A 27,123-nucleotide genomic window follows, 5' to 3' on the forward strand; every position below is an offset into this window, starting at 1 on the left:
TTTTGAAATTTTACAGAGTAAGTTAATGATATGTGTTCTTAGGATTTCCACTGGACAAAGCAGTTGCCTATGCAAAACTCAGGAATCCATTTATAATTAATGACTTGAACATGCAGTATCTCATACAAGATAGGTGAGTGGTACAGTTGACTGAATTAAGACAAGTAAAATTAGCACTTATTCAGTACCTAATTATTACATGTTGACATGAGCCGTGGTGGCTTAGTGCTTCAAGTGTTCAGCTGCTAACCAAAGAGGTCGGCTGTTAGAATCCACCAAGCTCCTCCCTTAAAGATTTTTATATATCCTTAGAAAGGGGTGGAGTACCACCAGGACTCTAAATTGGCTCCTTAGCAGTGAAATTGTTATTTTGGTGGCTTTGAGTTGTTTTTTGTTTATTTTGTGAGGGTAAGATATATGTTAATAGAGGAGCCCTGTGGTACCACGGCAAATTGAACATTTAGTTGCTAACCAAATGTTAGGTTGGTGGTTTCAACCCACCAGCTATTCTTAGCATCTTATGGGCAGTTCTACTCTGTCCTCAAAAACACACTGTTATCAAGTTGGAGCTGACTCATAGCTAGATTCTCCAGTGGGTTTTCAGAAGGCTGTAAATCGCATAGGAAGAGATTGCCCATCTTTCTCCCAAGAAGATTCAAACCACTCGAGAGGCACTGTCTTTGGGTTAGCAGCTCAGCTAAATATGGATCGTGCTGCAAAGTCTCTGATCAGAATCAAATCAGTGTCAGTGGGATTACTTTTATGGTTATTATGTTGACATGGTATAAGATGTTTACACTTCCAGTAATTTATTAATGGCCTAAAGTAATAGTAAAATATAGCTGCTTATACTCATTTGTACGTGAATTAATGTATGAATATATGAATCTCTATGGGAGAATCAGGAAGATGAGTTATTTTACTTAGTACCATAAGTGGTTTTCCAAATAGTAAAACAAAGAATCAAGCCAGAGTTGTGTAATTTCCATAGCCTTTCATGCCCTTGAAAATAGAACAGTTTTTGCTCACTATAATTAAATTTTTAAAAAATGGTAAAGTATAATCATTTGAAAAGATACTGTCTATGTTAACAAGTAGAAGCATGAATTTTTAAGAAAAATTATAAAATGTCAGTGTGTATATATGTATATAAAATTTAATTGACTTAATTCTGAGGGGTACTCTTAATTTTTTAATTTCTGTTTTCTTTTATGTAAACATTATGAGTATCTGAAAATACATATAAAATATACAGCCATATGTTTTCTAATATTTTTTTACTCTTTCAGTTAGTAATACTGGTGGTATGTAAAAAATGTAAAATATTTCCCCTAAATAGGGCAAAGTTCAGGTTGGCTGTTCATAGGGTTGCTATGAGTCCTACTCGACTCGAGGTTCTAAACAGCAACAATAGCAGCAAAGGCTTATATTGTAATTCATGTTTTAATGGTAACATATGCATATATTTAAATAAAGTTTATATAACTCAATGACAATATATTACCTAACTGTTGAAAACCTTATACTCAAATAATATGTTTTAATGAAATACTAATTTTAAGAAGTTTAGAAAATGAAAGTATAAAGAAAGTCTTTTAATCTTGCCAATATATTTACCAACTTTTTTTTATTTTAGGAAGCAACATTTAAATATATTTACATTTATACAAAAATTGGAATAACTTTTTTTTCAGAATATAATGAATATCTTTCTATACTTTTAAATATTATATGAGTATAGGGTTTTCCTTTTTTTGAGTATAGGGTTTTCAATAGGTAGGTATTAGTCTGTCATTGACTTATAGTAACTTTGTTTAAATATATGCATATGTATATATCTTTTTTTACATGTCTAGTTTTAAAAATGAGCATTTCAATTTGCTAATAAAGTATTTTTATATATACATTTTTGTTATCACTTAATATTTCCTTAGGATATAGTTCTCAGTGTTAAAAAGAAATAATATACTTATTTTGGAAAAAATTGCTTTTCTAAATGTTTATAACCTTGGAAACCCTATGGACAGTTCTGCTCTATCCTGAAAAAAAAATATACTAGATGTGCATGCCCTTTTTAACAGTCAAACAAAAATAAAAGCTGTGATAATATAAAGCAATGAAACAATAAAAAAGCTTTTTATTTTCTTTAGGAGAGAAGTATATAGTATTCTTCAAGCTGAAGGTATTTTACTTCCTCGTTATGCAATATTGAATCGTGACCCAAATAATCCCAAAGGTAAGAGTAAATCACCTTTACCATATTGCCTTGTGCTACATACCATGCTGTTGGGATATCCACCTTCTCTAATGAAGAAGGATGAATGTTAAGGATTTATACATATATTCAGTTGTTTTTCTTAGCTAAATAAATAAGCATTGTTGTTGTCATTGTTATATGCCATTGAGTTGACTCCAACTCATAGTGACCCTATGTACAACAGCTCTGAACCCTGCTCGATCTTGAGCTAACTTCGTTGTCTCTGACACATCTCACTGAGTCAAATAAGTATTATAATAGTCAATTAAATAGAGGACTGTGAATGAAATAGTATTTTAATAATTTAGGAATCATTCCTTTTTATTGGAAATAATGGAACAATCACAAGAATTTTCAGATTGCACAATTAATAAATTTATAGTGATTAGGGATAAGCAAGTGATTCATCTGACTACTAAATTCAACATACAAACATGCCATAATTAAAATAGAAATTTTGAGATATAATTAGTTGTTGTTCATGTCTCATCACTCCAGCTATGACTCATAGCAATCCTTTGTAAAAAGCAAAACTAAACATTCCTTGTCTTTTGTCATCTTTATAGTCTCCAACACACTTGTTACTCTCCAATATTACAGTCATTATGTAAATATATCTTGTTGAGGGTCTTCCTCTTTCTAACTTTCCTAACAGGGTTTCTTTTCTTTTCTTTTTTTCCAAAGACTGCTACCTCTTGACAACATACCCAAAATATTTGAAACATTTTTACTATCCTTATTTTTAAGGAGCAACCTGGTTATACTTCCTACAAATCGGGTAGCCCATGGGATATTCAGTGCTTTTTTCTACCACCACAACTGAAAGACCTTGATTTGTCTGTCACCCTTATTGTTTGTCTTAACTTATAGATGCATAGGAAGAATTTAAAAATACAATGATTTGAATCAGGGAAGCATTAGTCTTTAAATGGATATCCTTATTCTTTAGCACCTTTCATAGGCCTTTTGCCAAGGGCAAAATCTTGAATAATCAAGAATGCATCAAAAGAAGACAGAAGGAATACACAGAGTCACAGTACCATAGAATTGGCTAACAATAAATAATTTCAGGAAGTACCATAAGAACAAGAGCCAATGATAATGAACGAAGAAGTTGAATCTGCACTGAAGATATTTGCAAAAAATAAGTCCATAGGAATCAGTAGGATACCAATTGACATGTATCATCTAGTAGACCTGGCTCTGGATGTGCTTGTCAGTGTATGCCAGGAATTTTGGAGGACAGCTGCCTCACTGAGGGGAAGAGAGCCATATTTGTTCCCATTTCCAAGAAAGGTGATCCAGTAGAATGTGGAAATTCTTACACAATATCCTAGATATCACATGCAAGCAAAAGACTGCTGAAAGATCTTTCAAAGATGGTTAGAACAGTACATTGATAGGGAACTACCAGAAGTTCATGAAGGATTTAAAAGAAGCCATGGCATCAGGGATATCATTGCTGATGCCAGATGGATCCTGACTGAAAGTAAACAATACCAGAAGAATGTCTATTTATGCTTTATTGACTAGGCAGAGGCATTTGATTATGTGGACCATGACAAATTATAGTTAACATTGAGAAGAATGAGAATCCCAGAACATTTAACTGTGCTCATGTGGAACCTACAACTAAACCAAGAAGCTGTTGGGTTAAGAAAGATGTGCATCAGAGTTTTGTCAAAGTCTCTCCATACCTATTCAGTCTCTACACCTAGCAAATTATTTAAGAAGCTGGACTCTGTTAAGAGGAATGTGGCGTCAGGATTGGAGGAGAATTATCCATAACCAAAGTTAGGCAGATGACACAACCTTGCTTGCTGGAACTGACGAGAATTAAAGCACTTGTTGCAGAAGATCAAAAGATATATCTTTCAATATGAATTGCATGCCAGTGTCAAGAGAACAAAAATTCTCACTACTGGACCAATTATGCAATATCATGATAAATGGAGAAAAGATTGAAGCAGTCAGCAACTTCATCTAACTTGGATCCATAATCAACATCCTTGGTACCAACAATCAAGAGATGAAACATATTGCACTGGGAATGTCTGAAGAAACCTCTCCAAATTATTGAGGAGCAATAATTTTAGTTAGAGGACCAAGGCGCACCTTATTCAGACCATGATCTTTTCAATCATTTGCTATGCATCTGAGAGCTGGACAGTTGCTAAAGGTGGTGAAAGAACAATGGTTGCCTTTGAACAATAATGTTAGAAAAGAGTACTGATTATCCCTATGACTGCAAAAAATGAATAAATATGTCATGAAGAAAGTCCAAAGAGAGTGCTCCTTGGAGGAAAATATGATAAAGCTTTGTTTCACATGCTTTGAGCATGTTGCTAGGAGAAGTTATTCCTTGGACAGGGACATCATGCTTAGAAAGATGGAAGATTGCCAAAAGAGGAAGACCCTCAACTGACTGAATTGACACAGTGGCTGCTGCAATGAGCTTGACTATGTCAGAAATTTTGAGGTTGGCCCAGGAAAGGACATTGTTTAAATCTGTTGTTCATAGAGTTGCTATGAGTGATACTGAACTTGACAGTATCTACCAACAACATAGGTCTTGACAGTAATGTACACAGTGTATACAAACTTTATAAGCAAACCAATTTAAAATAAAATTTTAAAAAGTATTAACATCAAATTAGATTATACAACATCTAACAGACAAGCATTTTACAGAATAGAGCAGATGAAAAGACATTTCCCCAATTATAGAAATGTTTGTTCATTGCAAATACTTTTTATAAAAAACATAAACGCAGCCTATACACATGGATTTCACCTAAAGGGATGCTTAAGAATCAGATCAGTTACATCTATGAAAAGATTCCCTGGAGAAGCTCAATATCAGCTGTGAAAACTAGGCCAGGTGCTGATTGTGGAACAGATCACCAACTACTCATATGCAAGTTCAGACTGAAGCTAAAGAAAATTAAATCCCTGGGAACCAAAATTTGATTTTGACTCTATCCCAGTCAAATTTAAAAACTGTCTCAGGAACAGGTTTGGGGCCTTGAACACTAATGAGTGATGAACAGATGAGCTTTGGGAGGATATGAAGGATATCATCCATGAAGAATGCAAAAGGTCATGCAAAGACAGAGGAAGAAGAAAAGACCAAGAAGGATGTCAGATGAAACTCTGAATATTGCACCAGAACTCAGAGAAGTGAAAGCAAAGAGAAGAAATTAAGGAGCTGAACAGATTTCAAAGGGCAACATGGGAAGACAAAGCAAAGTATTTTAAGGATGTGTGCAGAGAATTAGAGTCCGATAATCAAGACAGCTAAACTCACTCGACATTTCTTAAGCTGAAGTAACTTAAGAATAAATTCAAACTATGAGTTGCAGTGCTTAAGGATGCTTTAAATATAATATTAAATGATCCCAGAAACAATAAAAGAATATGGAAACAGTATACAGAATCATTATACCAAAAGGAACTGGCTGGCACAGAATTTTATGAAACAACATATGAGCAAGAGCCTGTGGTTATGAAGAAAGGTTCAAGCTGCTCTGAAAGAATTGGTAAAAAACAAGGCCCCAGGAATTGATGGCATACTAACTGACATATTTCAACAAACAGGAATTCAGGAATGCTGTCCTGAATGCATTCATCAAGTTGTGTCAAGAAATCTGGAGGACAACCACCTGGCCAACTGACTGGAAGAGACCTGTATAAAAGATCTATATTTTTTCCCATTTCAAAGAAAGGTGACTCGACAAAGTGCAGAAATTATTGAACAGTATCATTAATATTACATGCTAGCAAGAGTCTGCTGAATATTACCCAAAAAGGACTGGAACAGCACATCAACAGAGAACTGCCAGAAGTACAGTCTGGATTTAGAAGAGGCTGTGGTACTAAGGATATTATAGTAAATATTAGATGGAGCTTGGCTGAAAGTGGAAAGTACCAGAGGAATGTCTATCTTTGTTTAATTGACTGTGCAAAGGCATTTGACTTTGTGGGTTACAACAAACTGTGGCTAACTCTGAGAAGAATGGAAATCCCAGAACACTTGATTGTGTTTATACAAAATCTATATTTGGACGCGGAAGTAGTCATCAGAATAGAGCAAGAAAACACGGTATGGTTCAAAATCAGGAAAAGTGTATGCCAGGGATGTATCCTTTCTCTATATGTTTTCCATTTATATGCAAACCAGATCATCCGGGAAGCTGGGCTGTATGAGGAGGAATGTGGCATCAGGATTAGAGAAAAACTCATCAACACTCTGCATTATGCAGATGACACAACCTTGCTTGCTAAAACTGAAGAGGACTTGAAAGTGCATGCTGCAGAACGTCAAGGACTACAGCCTTCAATATGGATTGAAGCTCAACATTAAGAAAACAAAGTTTCTCACCACTGATCCAATTGGTAGCATCATGATAGATGGTGAAGAGATTGAAATTGTTAATAGCTTTCATTTGTTTAGCTCCACAGTCAACACTCTTGGTCCCAGCAACCAAGAAATTAAAAGACTAATTGCTTTGGGAAAATCTGCTGTCTGGACTACTCCAGAGTACTGAAGAGCAATGATGTCAGTCTGGAGACTAAGGTACACCTGATATAAGCCATACTCTTCGCAGTTACTTGCTATGCATCAGAAAACAGGACAATTACTAGGAATGATAAAAGAAAAATTGATGCCTTTGAACTATGGTGCTAGAGAAGAGTATTGAATAGACTATGGACTGTCGGGAGAATAGACAAGTTTGTCCTAGAGAGGGTAAAACCAGGCTCCTCCTTGGAGGCAAAGATTCTGAAGGTTTGTTTGACATACTTTGTGTTTGTTGTAAGGAGTGACCAGTCCTTGGAGAGGGACATTATGCTTGGAAGGGTGGAGGGACAGCGCAATAGAGGAAGACCCTTGATGAGATGGATTGATTCAGTGACTGGGGTAATGAGGGTAGGTGTGCCAGAGACATTAGGTTGCCACAGTATAGAGCAGGGTTTAGGGCTGTTGTTCATAGGGTTGTTATGAGTCACAAGTGACTCGACGACACATAATAACAGCATTAAGATCAAATATGAAGATCAAATTTAAAATCTCTATATTGCTTTTCTAAAAATGTTCTAAATCATAGTACTATTGTTGTTATGTGTCATTATTGTTAGGAAGTTTCAGAAAATAGTTTTTGGTTTTTGATGCAAACAAGTCAACTGTGGCTCACAGTGACCTAAATAAACAGTAGTGCAAATAGTGAGCAAACTCAGCTGTTATCCAAAAAGGTTGAAAGATAAAAAATGTCTAAAAAGAAAAGGCTTGATGGTTTTCCTTTGAAAAATCAGCCATGGAAATCCTATGGAGCACTGTTTTACTCTAATACATGGAGTTGCTATATGTCAGAATCAGTTTGACAACTAAAGTTAGTTTTACTCAAAGAAAATTACCCCAAACTCATTGCTGTCAAGTTGAAAGCTACTCATTGCTGACTCTCCAGTGGTTTTTTAGAAGCTGTAAATTTCATAGAAGGAATTTCCCCAATTTTATTCTGGAGTTGTTGGCAGATTTAAACTACCTGCCTTAGGACTACCAGAACAACTCCCTAAATCTGGTAAACCACCAAAACTCCCTCTTGATTACCTAAATGATGTAATGTGCTGTAGTTGTTCCTTGATATTATTTTTCTCTTATAGAATGCAATCTGATTGAAGGAGAAGATCATGTTGAAGTAAATGGAGAAGTTTTCCAAAAGCCATTTGTTGAAAAACCTGTAAGTGCAGAAGATCACAATGTTTACATTTATTATCCAACATCTGCAGGTGGTGGAAGTCAAAGACTCTTTCGAAAGGTAAACTCTTATAAATCCAGTAAATAGTTTTTTTGGGATGTAGGTAGTATGAATAAGTTTAAAACTACCAAGACCTAGTAAGCTTTTTAAGCAGTTAAGTCTGAGAAAAAATGGATAAATTATGTATACTGCATTGAAGCCGTTGAGGGAGAGAACAGTTTAAAAAGAATATAATTTAGGGCATTATGATTATCCTAAGAGTTTGGAATGAGGGTTGCAGAGTGGAGTGTACTCGGGATGAGGGTGGGAGAGTTGGGGGAGGAGGATTGTATACCAATGGAGTTTTTCTTTTGCTTTTAAAGAAGAGCCAAGGGGAAGGGGGCTGGGCGGGGAGAAAAGTGCAACAATGAATAAATGGAAAGCGCAGTCTTTGTAAATGTTCATTGAAATTAATAATAATATTAATAAAGAGTATCTTTCAGAAATAAGTTTATAAAACTAATATGATATTTAGACAAGTAAGACATAATTTTAGTAATTTAATATTTTTTATGCAAATCTTATACCTGCAAACTACTTATTTATTGCTTCTGTGTTGTATTTGGACAGTAAAGATTTAATTAAAAAAAGAAGCAAACCTGCAGCAGTTTATAGATGAATTTTGGAAAGAATAATTCTGTATGTTTGTTGTATTGCTGTCTTCTTTTTTCTTTTTTTTTTTTTTTGGTGCTTAATCTATTTATTTAAGCCATCTCCTGCCACAAGCAAAAAGATGGAAGCTCATGTACACAAGTAAAGATGAAGGTCCCCATACACTTTTTTGTCCACGTGTAGTGTAATGGTCCAGCTATTACCAATGCAGTGGTCCCCAGTGGTGGTCCTGGTCCTCTTTATTTAGTCTTCTTCATAGCCAGTTGGAAGCCGAGTCACATGAGGGTTATAAAACAGCTTGTGGTTCCCATCTCCCCAGGGAAAGGGCTTGGACCTGATGTGGAGATGGTGGTAGACGATGAACTCTGGTCTCTTGTGCTCGTCGTCGTGGTGTGACTTCAAGAAGACGTTCAGCATGCTTACTGCCACCCCGGGAGCGCCACGAAGAAGGAGAGGGCCCTCCACATGCAAAGTGAGCCCTCCTTGCCGTGAGCGCCGCCCGCCATAGACCGCCCCAGCTGTGGCCGGGACCGAACCAGCAGCCAAGAGGCGCGGGAGACAGCCGCCATCGCCATCTTTCTCTTGGACCCACCTGTCTTATTTCATTTAAGCTTAATTATAATTACACAAAATATAATGTCAGATACAGAAAAAACATGACTGAAGATTTGTGAATTAAAAAAAAAAGTTGTAACTACTTAACTTGGTAGGTAGGTTTGAGTGTAGTTTCTAGGCTAAGACTAGGAAACAGGATTGAACATCCACCCACTTCTGAAATAACAGGCTCGTGAAAATGTTAGGAAAAATAGAGCAGTATTGTTACATACCGTATCAGAAATGGAGCCTCTCAGTTTGGGAACCAGTAAAAAATGAGAAAAAAGAGTTGGAATAGTCAATTAATAATCAAAACATGGAGTGTTTGAAGTATAAATTGAGAAAACTTACAAGTTGTCAAAAATAGAATCTATAAAGATCAGCATCTTAAGTATTAGTGAGTTGAGATGGACTGATAGTTGCCATTTTGAATCAGAAAATTATATTACCTTTTATACCAGGAATGACAATTTGAAGAATGGTGTGACATTCATACTCAAAAAGAAAATTTTAATGTCTGTAGTGCTGTCAGTAATAATGTATTTTCCATAAACATACAACTGTTAGTCTAATATATGCACCAACTACTCAAGCTAAAGATGAAGAAATTGAAAGATTGATCAACAGCCTGTGTTATGCAGATGATACAAACTTGCTCCCTGAAACTGAAGAGTACCTGAAGCATTTATTGCAAAAGGTCAAAGACTGCAGTCTTCAATATGAATTGAACAATAATAGTGATTCTTATTCCTAAAAAAGATGATTCAGTAGAATGTGGGAATTTTCAATAATAATATTGATATTTTATACAAGTAAAATTTTGCTGAAGTTTATTTTTAAGAGCCTAGAACAAATACTTCAAAAAGAACTTCCAGAAATTCATGCTGGATTCAGAAGAAACCATGGCATGAGAGGCTAATTGCTGGTTTCAGATGTATCTTGGCTGAAAGCAGAAAATATTAGAAAGATGATTACTTGTGTTTTATTGATTGATCAAAGACATTTAAATTTATGTTTCATAAATATTATAGATAACATTTAGAAGAATGGAAATCCCAAGACAATTATACTCGTGTAAATCGTACTCATGTATAAATTGTACTCATATATAAAAATGTATGTAATTACACTCATATATAAAACATGTATATAATTGTACTCATATATAAGTTATACTCATGTATAAATTGTATTCATATATAAAACTAGGAACTGTTTTCCAAATACAGCAAAGGAGCATTGCATGGCTTATAATCAGGAACAATGTACGTAAGAGTTTATCCTTTTCTCATATCTATTCAATCTGTATGTTGAGCAAACATTTAAAAAAGTGATCTATATGAAAAAGAATGCATTTTCAGAATTAGAGAAAGACTCATTGACAGCCTGCATTATATACATGACACAACCATGCTTGCAGAAACTGAGGACTTGAAATACTTACTGATCAATGGAGTACATCTCAGTATCAAGAAAACATAACTCACCACTGAATTAAAAAGTAACATTATGATAGATGGAGAAAAGATTGAACTTAAAAAAAATGCCATTTTACTTGAATCCACAATTAGCACCCATGGCAGCAGCAGACAAGAAATAAAAAATAAAATATAAAAACAAAAACGCATTGCATTGGGGAAATCTATAAAGGATCTATGCAAAGTGCTAAAGAATGTCAGTTTAAAGACTAAGATGTGTCTTTTTCCAAGATTTGAGGTGTTTTTGTTTTTTTTTTTCCACTTGCCTTTGAAAGTTTAATACTGACTAACAATGATAGAAGAGTAATCAATGCCTTTGAACTGTGATGTTGGAAAAGAGTGCTGAAAACCTTGTGGACTGCCAAAAGAACTGACAAGTCTATCTTGGAAGAAGTGCACCCAAGATGTTCCTTCAAGGCAAAGATGGTGAAACTATCTCATATATTTTGAGCATGTTGTCAAGAGGGTCTAGTCCTTGGAGAAAGACATCATGCTATGAAAAGTGAAGGGTCAGAGGAAGAGAGGAATAGTCTCAACAATATAGATTTACACAGTGACTTTAACTATGGATGAGTATGGCAGAGATTATGAGGATTGTGCAGAATAGCATAAGGTTCAGATGTTTTGGTTTTATAGATGCTGTCGGTCAAAATCTCCTTGATGGGACCTAATAACAACAAAAACAACACGTAACATGCAAATCAGAGTCCCTGGGTAGCATATGTTGTTATTAAACACTTGGTTAATATTGGAAAAGTTAGTAGTTTGAATCTTCTCAGATGGCCTCAGAAAAAAGGCTTGGTGATGATTAACTTCTGAAAGATTACAACCTTTATAAACTATTTGAATTAACTCAGCAGTAGCTAGTTTGGTTTTGGTGTTATAAAAAAAGATAGTAAAAGTATTATAAAATCAAGATACATTTAATGAACATCTTTTGCTTTCAGATTGGCAGTAGAAGTAGTGTTTATTCCCCAGAAAGCAATGTACGAAAAACAGGCTCATATATATATGAAGAGTTTATGCCTACAGATGGTACTGATGTTAAGGTAGGATTAAAAGTATGTTTTAATCTGCATTTAAAATTTGTCATTGATTTCAGAATGTCTTTTTCCTTCACTAGATTTAACCTTTCTTCCATGTCTCTTTGACTATGGATATTTTCTTTATATACAATGGATTATTCTTGATTTTCAAATGCTTAAATGAAGTTTGCAAAGAAATTTGATTGAGATATTCTTAGGATATAAAAGCTAAATTTATTGTACAATAACAAATATACTTCTTTAAATGTTTGTTAGTTGTAAGAGTTGACCAAAATCTACTAGCCACCAATATGTCCAGATAGTAATTAGTGTAAGTAATGTATTTATATCTATAATTCTATAAAAAAGCATCTGTGATTTTTATTGGAGAGAAATAACTTATATCTGCCAAATGAGAATCAATTCATAACTGATAATTAACCCTCAAGCAGATTTTCAGAGATTGTAAATTGCACAGGATTTTGCTGTTTGTGGTTTTTTTTCCTGTCGACCTGCTAGTGGATTTGAACCTGCAGAGATCCACTATATTTGGGTTAGCATTGCAGCTCCCTTCTAGAGCAACAGAACACCTTCAGGAGTTGAGTCTTAGTATTTTACCATCAGCCATTTTCTCTCGAACCGTAGGGTTCTGTGTAGCGTATAGATAAACCTAATTATGAACCTTTCCTTAAAAAAATTTTTTTCCAGTGGTCCTCATTAACAATGTAATAACCACATTCTCAAGCCTGGCATATAAAATATCTTACTGTTTTCTTCTATTTTATAGACCTCCTTTCTTAAAACATAAATCTTATCAAATAATATTGCCTGAACATAGCTTGCCATTTATGTGTTTGTCTTTTGTATGTTGTTGTTGTTGTTAGGTGCCATCACGTGGCCAGTGACTCATATCAACCCTCTGTACAGTAGCTCTGCAGTCTTCCCTCTCCTGAGCCAGTTTCTCTGATTCCAATATACCTATCCCCATTGCCCCAGTTTCTGTATCATTTCATCTCATCTAGGATCTTCCTCTCCTGCACTGTCCCTTTACCCTTCCAAACATGATGTCTTTCTCCAAGGACCGGTCCCTCCTGGCCACATGCCCAAATATGTTATACAGAGTTTCAAAATCCTAGCATCCAAGGAGAAATTTGGTTTCAACCTCTCCAAGACAGATCTATTTGTTTTCTTGGCAGTCCATAATATGTTCAACACTCTTCTCCGGCACCACAACTCATTCTTCTGTCATCTTTAGTCATTGTCCAGCTCTCTGATGCATAGCAAGTGTTTGCGAAGACCAGGGCCTAGATCAGGTGTACATTAGTCCATAGACTGACATTGTTCTTTCTCAGCACTCTGGAGAGGTCCCTGAAAGCAGATTTTCCCACTGCAACTCGTCTTTTGATTTCCTGACTATTAGTGCCAACAGTGTGGTTTATGGAGCTGAGCAAGCTGTTATTGTTAACAACCTGACTCTCTTGTCCATCTATCATGGTACTTGCTGCCAGTTGGCCCAGTGATGAGAATCTTTGTCTTCTTGATGTTGAGCTTCAGTCCATATTGAAGACTATAGTCCTTGACCTTCTTCAGCAAGTGCTTCAGGTCTTCCTGAGTTTCAGCAAGCAGGGTTATGTCATAATGTAGATTGTTGATGAGTCTACCTCAAATCCTTATGCCACATTCCTCCTTATAATGATTTGTTCCCAAATGATTTGTTCTGCATATAGATTGACAAGATAAGGAGACAAGATGCGTCCCTGACATACTCCTTTCCTGATTTTGAACCATGCATTGTGTCCTTGCTCTGTTCTGAGCCAAGTATAGATTTCGCATAAAACACAATCAAGTGTTCTGGGATTCCTATTGGCCTCAAGGTTAACCACAATTTTTTGTGATCCACACCGTCAAATGTCTTTGCTTAGTTAATGAAACACGGACAGTTGCATTCTGCCAAGATCCATCTGACATTGGCAATAATGTCTCTAGTTAGTGCCAGGACCTCTTCTAAACCTAGCTTGTATTTCTGGTAGTTCTCCGTCAGTGTGCTATTCCTGTTCGTTTTAGATAATCGTCAGCAGGATTTGCTTGTGTGTGATATAAGTGATATTCAGTAATTTCCACAGTCTTTTGGGTCACCTTTTTCTGAAATGGGAATAAATAATAGTTCTTTTCCAGCCAGTTGGTTAGGTAACTTTCTTGGCACAACTGGTGAGCATGTCAAGGGCAGCATCTGTTTGTTTAAATATGTTAATTGGTTTTTCAATAATTCCTGGGGCTTTATTTTTTCCAGGTCCTTCAGAGCAGCCTGAACTTCCTCTTTCATCATCATTGCCTCTTGATCATACATTGTTTTTGAAATTCTTCTGTGTCAGCCAATTCTTTTTGGTACAGTGACTCTATATAGTCTTTCCTTCTTTCCCCCATCTTTAATTTTTTTAAATTCCCTTAAAGCCTTATGATCACATAATTTACAAATTTGTGCCAATAAGAAAGTTCCTCTACCATAATCATTCTAATGAGGTGGTATAAGCACCATTAATAGTGACACAAATATAGTAGATGAACATTGGTTTTTAATAGCTCTTTAAAGACATTCCTGAAGACCTTAGTCTCCAATGATGAATAAGTTAAAATTAAAGTTATTTTATCTCATCATGTTGACTTTTTTTTAAATTTTTATTGCATTATTTTTACGTGTACCATTAAATCAGATCTGACTGGTACAGGCATCTTGACTTTTAAAAGCATGTGACTTGGTAGATCTTTTTTTATACAATGTGAGAAGTAGTAAATATTCTTTATTTGATATACAAACCATGCTGAAATGCTTTTTGTTACTTGTTGTTGTTGTTCTTCTGTGCCGTCAAGTCGTTTGCGACTCATAGCGACCCTATGTAGAACAGCCCTAAACCCTGCTCTATCCTGTGCCAATCGCACTGCCTCTGACACACCCATCCCAATTACCCCAGTCACTGAATCAGTCCATCTCATAGAGGGTCTTCCCCTCTTGTGCCATCCCTCCACCCTCCCAAGCATGATGTCCCTCTCCAAGGACCTGTCCCTCCTTGCAACATGCCCAAAGTATGTCAGACGAAGCTCCAGAATCCTTGCCTCCAAGGAGTAGCTTGGTTTAACCCTCTCCCGGGTGAATCTGCTTGTTTTCTTGGTAGTTCATGGTACATTCAATACTCTTCTCCAGCACCATAGCTCAAAGGCATCAATTATCCTTCTGTCCTCCCTAGTCATTGTCCAGCTCTCTGATGCATAAAAAGTGATTGCAAAGACCATCTTTGCAATCACTTTTGTTACTTAGAAGGCAATATTTTAGATACAGGGAGTTTGAATTCTATTAACATAGTTAAATTAAAGTAGCAAAGACTTCATCTGTTTGCTCTTATTTCCAGCTCTTGCATTTAAATGGCTGATAAAAAGAAATTGAAGCTGGTGAGTTATGTTCTGATCCATGTGACAGTAAAGAGACGTCTCAGTATTTAAATAAAATTCATATGATCAGTTTTGTTGTTGTTTTTACCATCAAGTTGAAACTGACCCATAGCTGATCCTCTGGCAGGTTTTTAGAGAGTTAAAATTTCATGGGAGGAGATTGTCCATGTTTCTCCTGTGGAGTAGCTGGTGGATTTGAACCATTTGCCTTCAGAATTACAGTGCTGCTGCTTTCCACTAGTCCACCAGAGCTCCCTAATGATAACCAGTTATAGAAATCCATAAAAACCATCTTCTATAAATTGTAAGGTGGCATCAACCATCTCTTAAAAACTGAGTATGATTAATCCAACAAACCTAGAATCCAGTCATTTCTTTGGAAGGGAAAAGTAGTGAATAATACCTCCTAAACTGAAATTACTATCAAAATTTTAAAAGTATGACCATAATAATTTAAACAAAGTCAGTCTTACTGAGTGCAGGACTATCTAACAAAAATATTCTATTAGCATTCATGATCTAAATTCTGGTATGAGATCAATTTAAATATGGTACATGTAAAAAAAGACATTTGATTTTGTAATAAATAAGGCAGTGGTCTGTTATGTTATTTATTGATAGCTTTCTTAAGATAAACTATCAATCTGCCCTTTCTGTCTTCTTAATTCCAGCAAAGATCATTTTGGTTCCATGGATGTATTTTTGGGGGATTCTCAAGATACTCCATCAGTGCATCCTCTCCCCAGATATCCTTATTTGCATCTGTGTAAGAGAATCTAGGGGCTTCACCAGTCTTCTGCCCAAATAAACCATGCAAATTTGGCTCAGTACTGTTCTTGCCTCCTTTTTCCACAGTGAGGTACTGGGCACACTTTTGCACAGAAATTTTTTTGCCCTTTGCAACATCACCCATTTTGAATTCACTCTGTAAACCTGCACAACTCCAAGTTAAATGCTCAGGAGCCGGACGTCTCACTGCCCTCCCAATCATGACGTCCTTCCGAGGACTGTTCCCTCCTTGAAACAAGTCAAAATATATCAGAGAAAGCCTCAGAATTCTTGCCTCCAAAGAGCAGCCTTTTTAACCCTCTCCAGGATATACCTGTTCTTTTTCTTAGCAGTCCATGGCATATTCAATACTCTTCTCCAGCACCACACCTCAAAGGCATCAATTCTCATTCTACCCTTCCCAGTCATTGTCCAACTCTCAGCGCTATCAGACCATGGCCTGTATCGGGCGCACCTTAGTCCCCAGAGTGACACCATTGCCCCTCAGTACTCTGGCAAGGTCACTAACAGCAGACTTTACCATAGCAATACATCTTTTCTTTTTCCTGGCTGCTGGTGCCAAGCGTGTTGACTATGGAGCCAAGCAAATTAAAACTTAACAATATCAATTTCTTCTTCATCCATCCTGATTCTGTCCATTGGCCCAGTGGTGAGAATCTTTGTCTTCTTGATATTGAGCCTCTATCCATATTGAAGGCTGTAGTTCTTGACCTTCTGTAAGCACTTCAGATCCTCTTCAGTTTCAGCAGGCAGGGTTGTGTCAACTGCATAATGCAGATTTTTGATAAGTCATCCACCAATACCGATGCCACACTTCTTGTCATGTAGTCCAGCCTCTCAGTAATCTGCTCTGCCTATAGTTTGAAAAGGTATGGAGATAGGACACATCCCTGGTGTACACCCTTCCCAGTTTTGAACCATGCAGTGTTTCCTTGCTCTGTTCTGATGACTGCCTCTGGTCCAAGTGTAGGTTTTACATTAGCATGATCAAGTGTTCTGGGATTCCCATTCTTCTCAGAGTCAGCCACAGTTTGTTATGATACACACAGTCAAATGCCTTTGTATAGACAATGAAACACAGCTAGACATTCCTCTGTTACTCCCTGCTTTCAGCTAAGATCCATCTAACATTAGCGACAATATCTGTAGTATCACGACCCTTTCTAAAGCCAGCCTTCACTTCTGGCAGTTCTCTGCTGATGTATTGTTCCAGTTGGTTTTGGATAATCCTCAGCAGAGTCTGGCTTGCATGTAAAATCAATGAGATTGTTCTATAGTTTCCACACTCTGTTGGGTCACCTTTCTTTGGAATGGGAACAAATAGAGACCTCTTCCAGTCAGTTTGCCAAGTGGTTGTCCTCCAGATTTCTTGGCACAACTTGGTGAGCACATCCAGGGCAGCATCTGCTAGTTGAAATATGTCAATTGGTATACCATCTATTCCTGGAGCCTTATTTTTGCCAATTCCTTTCGGTACAGTGACTCTGTATACTCTTTCCATCTTCTTTTAATACTTCCTGGATCATTTAATATTCTGCCCAAAGCATCCTTAAGTATAGCAACTCGAGGTTTGAATTTGTTCTTCACTTCCTAGAAAACAAAATTTCTTACCGCTGACACAGTAGTAAAATCATAATAAATGGAGGAAAAATTGAAGTTGTCAACTATTTTATTTTACTTGGATTCACTGTCAACAACCATGGTAGGAACAGTCTAATGAAAAAACATATTTCATTGGGAAAATCTGCTGCCAATGACATATGGAAAGTGTTAAAGAGCAAGAGTGTCAGTTTAAAGTGCACCTGATCCAAGCCATGGTACTTTCCATTGCTTCATATGTATCTGTAAGATAGACAGTGAATTGGAAGACCAAAGAATAATTAATGCCTTTTATTGTGTTAGTGAATAGTTTTGAATAAACTGTGGATTGCCAAAAGAACGAACATGTCTTGGGGGAGGTAAAGCCTGGGTACTTCTGAGAGGCAAGGGTGGTCAAACTTAGTGTCTCATATTTTGGGCATGTTTTTGGAAGGGTGAAGTCTTTGGAGCAAGGTATCATTCTGGAAAAGGAAGAAGTTCAATGAAAGAGGAAACCCCTCCATTAACACAGTGACTGTGGTAATGAATCTAAGAATGACAGAGTCCTTGAGAATGAGGCAGATAGGCAAGATTCAGATCTATAGTTCATAAGGTTGCTATGATTCTTACTCAACTGGATAGCACCTAACAACAATAAGAAAGGTTGGAATATATTACATTGTCTTCCCCAAAATATGCTTCAGTTTGGCTGGACCGTGATTCTCAGGGCTTGACAATATGTGATTATGTCATTTGGAAGTATATTTTAATCATTCCCATAATAAGATCCGAGGTGATCAGCCAGTTAATTGTAAGGAAACTAAGGTCGGGTATAATAACTTTTTACTTAGGTCATAGCATTGAGCTGATCTAAGAGTTTTTCCCTTGGAGTGATACTTGAGTTTTAAGAAGGCATAAAAAGAGAAGAAAACCGTTAGAAAAAAACAGGACCTCCCTATGGCCAAAAAAGAAAAAGAGCATTTCTTTTTCGCCTGGAATCTGCACTCATATACTCAGAGAAGATTGATGCCATGACACATGGGGATATCAAAAGGAAACCAACCTCACAGATTTTGGAAAGAGACAAAGGTCCTCGGGAGCTTACAGAGAAAGACTTCACACCTGAATTCAGACTTTTAGCCTCCTAAAGTGTAAAAAAGAGAAATTTGTTTTGTAAAGCCATACACTAGTGTTTTTGTTAAAGCTAACTAAAACAGCAGTTATTACTGTTATATATTTCTTATGTATTTCCTTTGTTAAAATAAAACTATTTGAGGAGAGAAAGAATATATCTATCATAGTATTTCCTCATAATGCTCAGTACAATAATTTCTGTAAAGAATGAAACTTTGCAATGTTGTTGCTGTGCTGTGTTGTCAAGTTCCAACCGACTGACAGCTGACCCTACGGCAAGTTTTCAGACTCGGTAAATCACAGAGGAGATTGCCCGTCCTTCTCCTGAACTTTACAGTGTTGTTGTTTTGTGCTGTTGCATCACCCACAAATCATAGCGACCCTATGTGCAACAGCTCTGAAACCTGCCCTGTCCTGAGCCAGTGTCACCGATTCCAAACTTTGCAATATATTCAATTCTTTATAGTCTTTCAGAATGTTGAAATAATGATATGTAAAATAGAAAGATGTGTTTGTTTAGTAGTCTACAGTCTAAACTTGATTTTTTAAAAATTTGTTTGATGTTAATTTTTTTTCTTTTAAAATATCCATGAAAGGTTTACACAGTGGGTCCAGATTATGCCCATGCTGAAGCTCGAAAATCTCCAGCACTTGATGGTAAGGTGGAACGAGATAGTGAAGGAAAAGAAGTGAGATACCCTGTTATTCTCAATGCACGAGAGAAATTGATTGCATGGAAAGTCTGTCTTGCTTTTAAGGTAAAGATGTACTATAGACTGTGTAAACATTCCAGTGCTCTTGAGTGAATTCTGACTAATAGCAGCCCTTTAGGACAGGGTAGAACTGGCATAGAACTTAGCAAAAGCTCTAATTTAGGAAAGCAGAGTGCTCGGTCTCTATACCTCAGAGTAATTGGTGAACTCAAATTGCCAACCTTCATTTAGCAACTCAGTTTGACTTAATGCACTCACTACACCAGCTACATAGACTTTTTAAAAGAATTCAGATTTTCTCATTTGAGTAAAAGAAAAGTTATTTGGACTTATAAATGGAGATGTAAGATAAGAAATGTGTCTCTGAGTGGTAAAAAATGTTAGATACTCAGTTTTGAAAGATACTTGAATTTGGTTCTTATACAGCTAGAAGTGCCTACAAAGAAATACCTGGCAATCTACTTTGAAAATGACAGCCATAGAAAATCCTATGGAGGCTATTTCTACTCTATAACACGTAGGTTCTCTGTGAGTTTAAAGCAATTATGACAACTAATTAATGGTTTAAGTTGGGAGCATTACTGCTCTGCAGTCCCAAGGCACAGAATTCAAATCCAAAAGCTATTCCACAGGAGGATAGACAGTTTCCGCCTGTGCGATTAACTCCCTTTGAAAACTCACCAGAGGGTCAACTGTGGGTCAGTTCCAACTCAAAGGTACACAACAACAAAAATAAAAATATGTAATAAGTAAAAGTCTTTGTTTCTCTATATTCTTTTTTTATGATATAAAAATCAACTATATTGATTTATATAAGAAAATTAACAGAATACCTAGTAGATTGAATCAAATTTTAATGGCATGTTTAATATTTTTAAAAATGACAATTTCTCAAATGTTTAAATAGAAGTAGCACAAACTGTATGTAACAGAGTAAATTTTACCTTTTTGAAACTACATGTATATATTTATATATGTATATGTATATTGCTGGCTAGTAAATAATAAGCAAATAATCTGTTTTAATGATATTTGAAGTTGTTTCATTGAAGGAATGTTAACCTTTTAACCTATTATTTTAATAGCCTGTGTAAATAGTTTTAATTATTTAATGTCAGAATTCCAAAAGCCATGCCTTAAAATTACTTTAAAAGAATGATTGCTGCAAGAAGTTTAAACACTGTAGAGATTGTATAGAGGGTTGTGTCTTATTCTGTAGCACATAGGATCGCTGTAAGTTAGTCAATTCAATAGCCCCTAACAGCAACATACTGATATAATTATTTGAGCGTAAATTATAGAGAAGCAAAATATTTTTAGTCCCTGGTCTTCAGAAACTAAAATATTTAATATTTAGTTCTTTCAAAATAAATTTATTTCAGGATCTTAGTTAAGTGCTATTGTATTAGGTTCACCCATGTGTTATCCTTATAATTATTGTTGTTTTTGAGCCCATTGTTATAGCCAATGCATGCTGTTGAAGGTCATCTTTCTTTTTGTTGACCTTTTATCTCCCATGATATCCTTCTTCTGTAGGGACTTATTGTAGCTTCCCATATGCCCAAAGTATATGACTTGACGTCTGTCAACCTTATTTCCCAGGAGAATTCTGGCAATATTTCTTATCAAGTCTTAAGTAATTCATAGAATTAAGTGTTAGTGTCCTCTAGGATATGTCTTCAAATTATTTTTTAAGACAAAATTTCTATTTTATTCTTTTTCCTTCCTTTTTTTGATCTAAAGTTTTCACAAGTGAAAAATTTCATTTATGTCATAACCTTTAAAATTACTTTTGATTAAATTGGAAAGGCAATATACAATAAAGGGTTGATCAATACAATACAGAAATGCCCAAGAGTTACAAACAACAAAGATAAATACTATTATATGTAAAATATCTATACATTTTCAGTAATAACAGGCATTAATCTTTGAGTGGATACATAGGTTGACAGGTGAGATGAGTAGGTATATATAGATAAATATGAATATACGATAGCCATACAGTTTTGACAAATGCTATTTTTGTGTGTCTATGTGTGTATGTGTGTGTGTATATATGTATATGTATATGTGTGTGTGTGTGTGTGTGTGTGTGTGTATAAAATTCATGTTGTTGTTGAGTACCATCAAGTTGGAAGTGACCCATAGCAGACCGTCTAGCAGGTTTTTAGAAGCAGTTAATCCCATCAGCTGCTGGATTTGAACAACATGCATTTGAGATTACAGTGCAGTTTCTTACCATTAGGCCACCAGAGGCCCTACATTATTGATGTTGGTGTTTTTTTTGAGTATAGTAGAGTTGAAGAGGCAGTTAATTGCGTGTGAAGAGATTGCCCATCCTTCTCCTGTGGAGCAGCTAGTGGATTCAGACTATAAGAGAATTTGTGAGCCTGGAAGCTTAGGGACAGAGTCTCAAGGCATCACGGGCAGTTGCATAATGTAGTCTGCAATTTTGCATTCCCCTGAGCAGCCATTTAACTGCAACTATTGGTTTCTCTCTCTTGTTGTTGTTATGTGCCATGTAGTCACTTGCAACTCATAGCGACCCTATGTACAGCAGCCCTAAACTCTGCTCTGTCCTGTGCCAATCGCATTGTCTTTGACATACCCATCCCGATTACCCCAGTCACTGAATCAATCCACTTCATAGAGGGCCTTCCTCTCCTGCACTGTCCCTGCACCCTCCCAAGCATGATGTCCCTCTCCAAGGACTGATCTCTCCTTACAGCATGTCCAAAGTATGTTAGACGGAGCCTCAGGATACTTGCCTCCAAGGAGCAGCCTGGTTGAACCCTCTCCAGGATGAATCTGTTTATTTTCACTCTTCTCCAGCACCACAGCTCAAAGGCATCAGTTCTCCTTCTGTCCTCCTTGGTTATTGTCTAACTCTCTGGTGCATAATAAGTGATTGCAAAGACCATGGCCTGTATTAGATGCACCTTAGTCTCCAGAGAGACACAATAGTAGTCTAAAAGACCAATGTATCATGTTACCTATATGGTACCCAGCTACCACAGCTGATTGCTCTGAAAGAAGTCATAACAGAAAGTCTCTGATAGAGTGGGAGAAAAATTTGGAATTAAACTAAAAATAACCTAGAGTCTGGTATGATCCCTGAGATTATGACTCTTAGTCACCCTTCAGTCTTGGGCCCCAAATCATCCCCAGAGATTCAATTTCCATCCATATAATAGACCAATAATCAGAAGAAGACCAAAAGGACAACATTTGCCTAGTGTTTTGTTGTTTTTTAAATAAAGTTCAGAAGGTGGAAAACGGCAGGAAAGAAGAATGACTAAAAACAGGAAATATAGTGGTAAGTGAAAAGTATTAAAATGTAGGGATTATAAAAAAAAAGAAAAAAAATAAAATGTAGGGATTATAATCAGTGTCTTAAAATGTGTATAAATTACTGAATGGAATGCCAATTTACTCAGTAAACTTTCTCAAATCAGAAAAGGTTTAAAATATAATTTTTTAGTTAAATGTTTTCAGAATTTTTGAAACAGTATTTTTGGTATATTATTTCCATAAAGATTATTCTACATTTGCTTTGTTATTATGTGTAATATATCTTCAAAGAAGTTAACTAACAAATAATTTTTGTCACTTTTTACCTATATGAAGTAAACCAATATACCTTTATATATATTTTTTGTATTAATACGATAAATGCAAATAAGACTGAAAAGCTGTTAGTCTTAACAGAGAGAATCTTAAAGAGTTTAATTTCTTTTCAATAGCAAACAGTTTGTGGCTTTGATTTGTTACGGGCCAATGGACAGTCTTATGTCTGTGATGTCAATGGCTTTAGTTTTGTGAAAAATTCTATGAAGTATTATGATGATTGTGCAAAAATACTTGGGTAAGTTTTTCTTCTTGATATTCTTTAGCTTTACCATTGTTTCAGCTAATACATATAATTATTCAGAAACAAAGTAATTATAAGTATCAAATGATTAGGGTTTTCATCTAGAGTAAAAAAATCAGTGTTCTTAATGTGACATCCTCATATAATTTTGGATCTTGAAACATACTCTGTCAGATTAATTTATAACCAGTATAAATAAAAAGTTAAAAAAGTTAGCAATATCAGAGCTAGTTTTAAATAATTTCAAAGTATATATGACTAGCTGATAGAAGAGAAACACTTTGAGATATTTAATAATTATGATTAGCTCAGATATGTTTTGAAGATTGATGAACTAACTCTCAGTGTGAAATTTTGAGGTGTTTAGCCTAAAATTTAACAATTACATGCTAAATTTTAGAAATGAAGAAACATAGTATACTTTTAAAAAATACTTCTGTGTTTCCCTATTAGTAAAAAATAGTATTACAGAGGAGCTCTGGTGATCTAGTGATAATTAAAAAGAGATTGGGTGTCTAGGTTGTCTTTATTGGTATTCAATAAACTGATAAAAATATAATCAGTGGTTAGACACAGAAGAGACAATCTTAACTTTCAGAATACAATTAATATGATGTAAGTATGGTAATTTCTTTAATCCAGTATAATTTATATTTTTTTCAAATTTACATAAATTATTGCAAATTTGTAACATCCCATTTGTGTTTTCTGATTTGTGCTTTGAGATTTGGAGTACTGATTTAATTTTTCTGGAGGAGCATTTCTATTTTTATATGATATATATAGGTAGTTTGATTCTAACTTGTGATGAACTATTCATAGAGTGATTATGGACCTAGTTTTGTCTAAACAATGTTTAATGTTTTGGGTTTGTTTTTGTGTTTTGTTTTTGAGGATTTTTGTCTATTTTTTTTGTTTCTTTTTAAAGCAATATTGTAATGCGAGAACTTGCTCCACAATTTCATATCCCCTGGTCAATACCCTTAGAAGCTGAAGACATCCCAATTGTACCAACTACATCTGGAACTATGTAAGTATTTTAATTTAAAAAGCTTTTGAATTTTTCTGTGTACTATTATAAAAAGAGATAGCTAGGTTGGCTTAGGATAGGGCAAATTTCATAGGGTTCCTACTGTAAGGTCACAGACTCAAGAAAGGGACTAGGATGCAAGAAAGCTCAAAGGCAGCTTTATTAAGGGAGCTCCCAGGTAAGATTTCTTGGTCTGGAAAGAGAGGCCACACCGAAGTCACATGAACGAAGTCACAACGAAAGTGTATTTGGGCAGGTTTTTAAGAAACCTGTGTCTTAGGGAAGGGGAAGGACATTTTGCTGTAGTTAATCCTTGGTCATACCAGGTGGGTGAGTCTGTTCTTATTCTTCTGGCATGCTGCAGTTCCAAGTTTTCTATTCCAATGGACCACACTCTTCAATTGACCGATCACAGGACTGAAGACTGTGACACATCACCACAAGGCACTAAATAATGAGACAAATTCATCATCCTCCACCTTCTCCCTCCCACCCTCAGCCTTGGATTCAACCCAGAATCCCAGCCTCTTTGGTGATAAAGGGCGATGTATTTGTGTTCTAGCTACTTTCTGCTGAGTAGGGGCAGAGATCTGGGGGCTCAGAGGCCAGAGTAAGTTGGCCTAGGATCAGTGGCTAGGGGAGAATATGGACATTGTAGTAGCTGATTCACAGTTAAGTAAGAACTTAAGTAGGCATAGAGTGATTATTAACAATACGCTTATGATTACTATTGGTCCTAGAAAAGGAAGAACCCAGGCTAGAAGTGGGTTCTCAAGTCTATTGAGGAGAAGGCTGGTTTTTAATTCTTAATCTAATTTTGTCAATTTAGAGACATTTTCTTCTACTAGTCCTGATTCATTTATATAGTAACAACATTCGACAGTTGCATTAGTCAGTCACAAATCTTGAAAGAGACAGTAAGATCTATCAGCCTTTTTAACCGGCAAGATTGGGGTATTACACAGAGAGTTTATGGGGATAAGGAGCGTATTGCAGAGCAGACAGGTAATTATGGGTTTCAAACCTTTTCAGTGTTGTACAGAGATAGGGAATTGGGGTCTAACAGGAAAAGAAGAGTGATGGGGTGGAAAAATCTCATACAACAGAGTTAATAATATCTGTTGGTAGAAGTAATGTAGGAAAGGTCTTGGAGGGAAGGAGCACTGAGAGGGATAGGACTAAAGGCTAGTCAGATGAACTAGGTTTGCTTGACTTCCAGTGAAACACAGCCCCAAGTTTAGACAGGAGGTCCCTTCCTAGCCATGTAGGGATAATCAGAATAATTAGGACATTTTAGTCTGTAAGGAATTATGTATTTTATAGAGCAGATATGCTATGAGGTTGTTGTTAAATGACATTAAATCAACTATAACTCCAAGCTACCTTATAAACAAAAGATCTGAACCTTGCCTTAGCATGCATCATCCTCACAATCTCTGATATACTTGTGCCCATTGTTATAGTCACTGTGCCAGACCATCTTGTTGGGGGGGGGGTGTCTTCCTTTATTTGGGTGACACTCACCTCTCCCAGCATGATGTCCACTGACTGCCTCCTTGGCAACATCCCCAAGGTATATGAGACACAGTTCCCGCATACTGGCCTTTAAGAAACACTCTAGTTGCACTTCTTTCACCATAGATTGGTTTGTTCTTTTGGCAGTCCATGGGATATCCAGTACTCTTTGCCAGTACCACAGTTCAAAGGCATCATTTTTTTGTTCTGTCATCTTTTTTCATCATATAACTTTCACATGCATAGCAAGTAATTAAAAATACCATGATGTAGAGTTAAGGGTTTAGTCAACATTATTTTTTCTAGCCATTGCCTGACTTTGTCAGTGGATGGGTAGGAATATGTTAATAGGGTTTGTTAGCCTCTCACAAAAGCATTGGCTGTCTCACCAATCCACAAGGGGAGACCGGTTAATCTCACCATTAAATTGAGCATTTAAGCAGTAGAAGGAATACATCTCATCACCAACAGAGAAGAATAATCAAAACTACATTCATCACTCATGACCAGAGCAATAGCCATAGAAGCCACAGCAGAGAACCAGAGACCTGAAATGAAATGGAGCTGACTTTGGGACTGGTACACCCCATGGACAGAAACAAAGCTAATCTGAGAGCCTTTGTCCAAGTTTATTGGACAGCTTGGGGCTGGAGGGGAGAGAGAGCCAGTATTAGGAGGACTAAGAACTTCGTAACACTGGCCCAAAGATGTAAGGCTCAAGATTGAAGTACCTGCAAGCACATTTCAGAAGCTATTCTGAGTATATTCTGCTACTACCACTATTACAACCTATATTATAACCTTTGACTTCTTCAGCATGATTCTTTGTGGTCTATAAGCTATCACATTAAATTTTGGACCCAGCAAAGCAGTAAGATTGGTGTTGAGATGAGTAGAAAGAGTTGAGAGAGTGTGGAGGAAGTCTGACTCATGGGAATTGTTTTTATGTTGCTCATGCTATGGACAGGGACAGTTCTCCTTTGTGAAGTTGGTAAAGGTTGGATTTGGCCTCTGTGTGACTCTGTTTACATATGATTTTGGACCAGGCATCTTCAAACTGACATTTGTGCTCTTTGGAAGTTTTGATAGGTCCTTAACAACAGATTTCTCCAGTGTACTACATCTTTACATTTCCTGACTCTTTTCTGCTATGATTGATTTTTGGGGATCCAAGTAAAATGTTAATACTGCTATAGGGTAAATATTTGGTAAATTTTAGGGATTAAAACTTATTTTCCTAGACTCTAGCTTTATCTCCAAAGAGGAAATAGTTGTAAAGCTTCACAAT

At 36.2% G+C, this 27,123-nt stretch overlaps 1 protein-coding gene and 2 pseudogenes across 3 annotated transcripts in view; 1 reads left to right on the top strand and 2 right to left on the bottom strand.

The window, feature by feature from the left end:
- PPIP5K2 (diphosphoinositol pentakisphosphate kinase 2) overlaps positions 1–27,123 on the top strand; it is an 85,268-nt gene that overhangs the window by 4,355 nt on the left and 53,790 nt on the right. For all 3 annotated transcript variants that reach the window (XM_006900683.1, XM_006900682.1, XM_006900681.1), the window contains exons 3-9: positions 43–133; positions 2,151–2,236; positions 7,916–8,070; positions 11,681–11,782; positions 19,300–19,461; positions 23,163–23,284; positions 24,219–24,320. In XM_006900683.1, the coding sequence (XP_006900745.1) occupies positions 43–133; positions 2,151–2,236; positions 7,916–8,070; positions 11,681–11,782; positions 19,300–19,461; positions 23,163–23,284; positions 24,219–24,320 (820 nt within the window). The remainder of the gene's footprint in view (positions 1–42; positions 134–2,150; positions 2,237–7,915; positions 8,071–11,680; positions 11,783–19,299; positions 19,462–23,162; positions 23,285–24,218; positions 24,321–27,123) is intronic.
- LOC102869298 lies at positions 8,905–9,236 on the bottom strand (annotated as a pseudogene).
- LOC102868902 lies at positions 15,810–16,115 on the bottom strand (annotated as a pseudogene).

The sequence above is a fragment of the Elephantulus edwardii genome, unplaced genomic scaffold (genome assembly GCF_000299155.1).
Source record: "Elephantulus edwardii isolate Elephantulus edwardi_28Jun2011 unplaced genomic scaffold, EleEdw1.0 scaffold00290, whole genome shotgun sequence".
Lineage (NCBI taxonomy): Eukaryota > Metazoa > Chordata > Mammalia > Macroscelidea > Macroscelididae > Elephantulus > Elephantulus edwardii.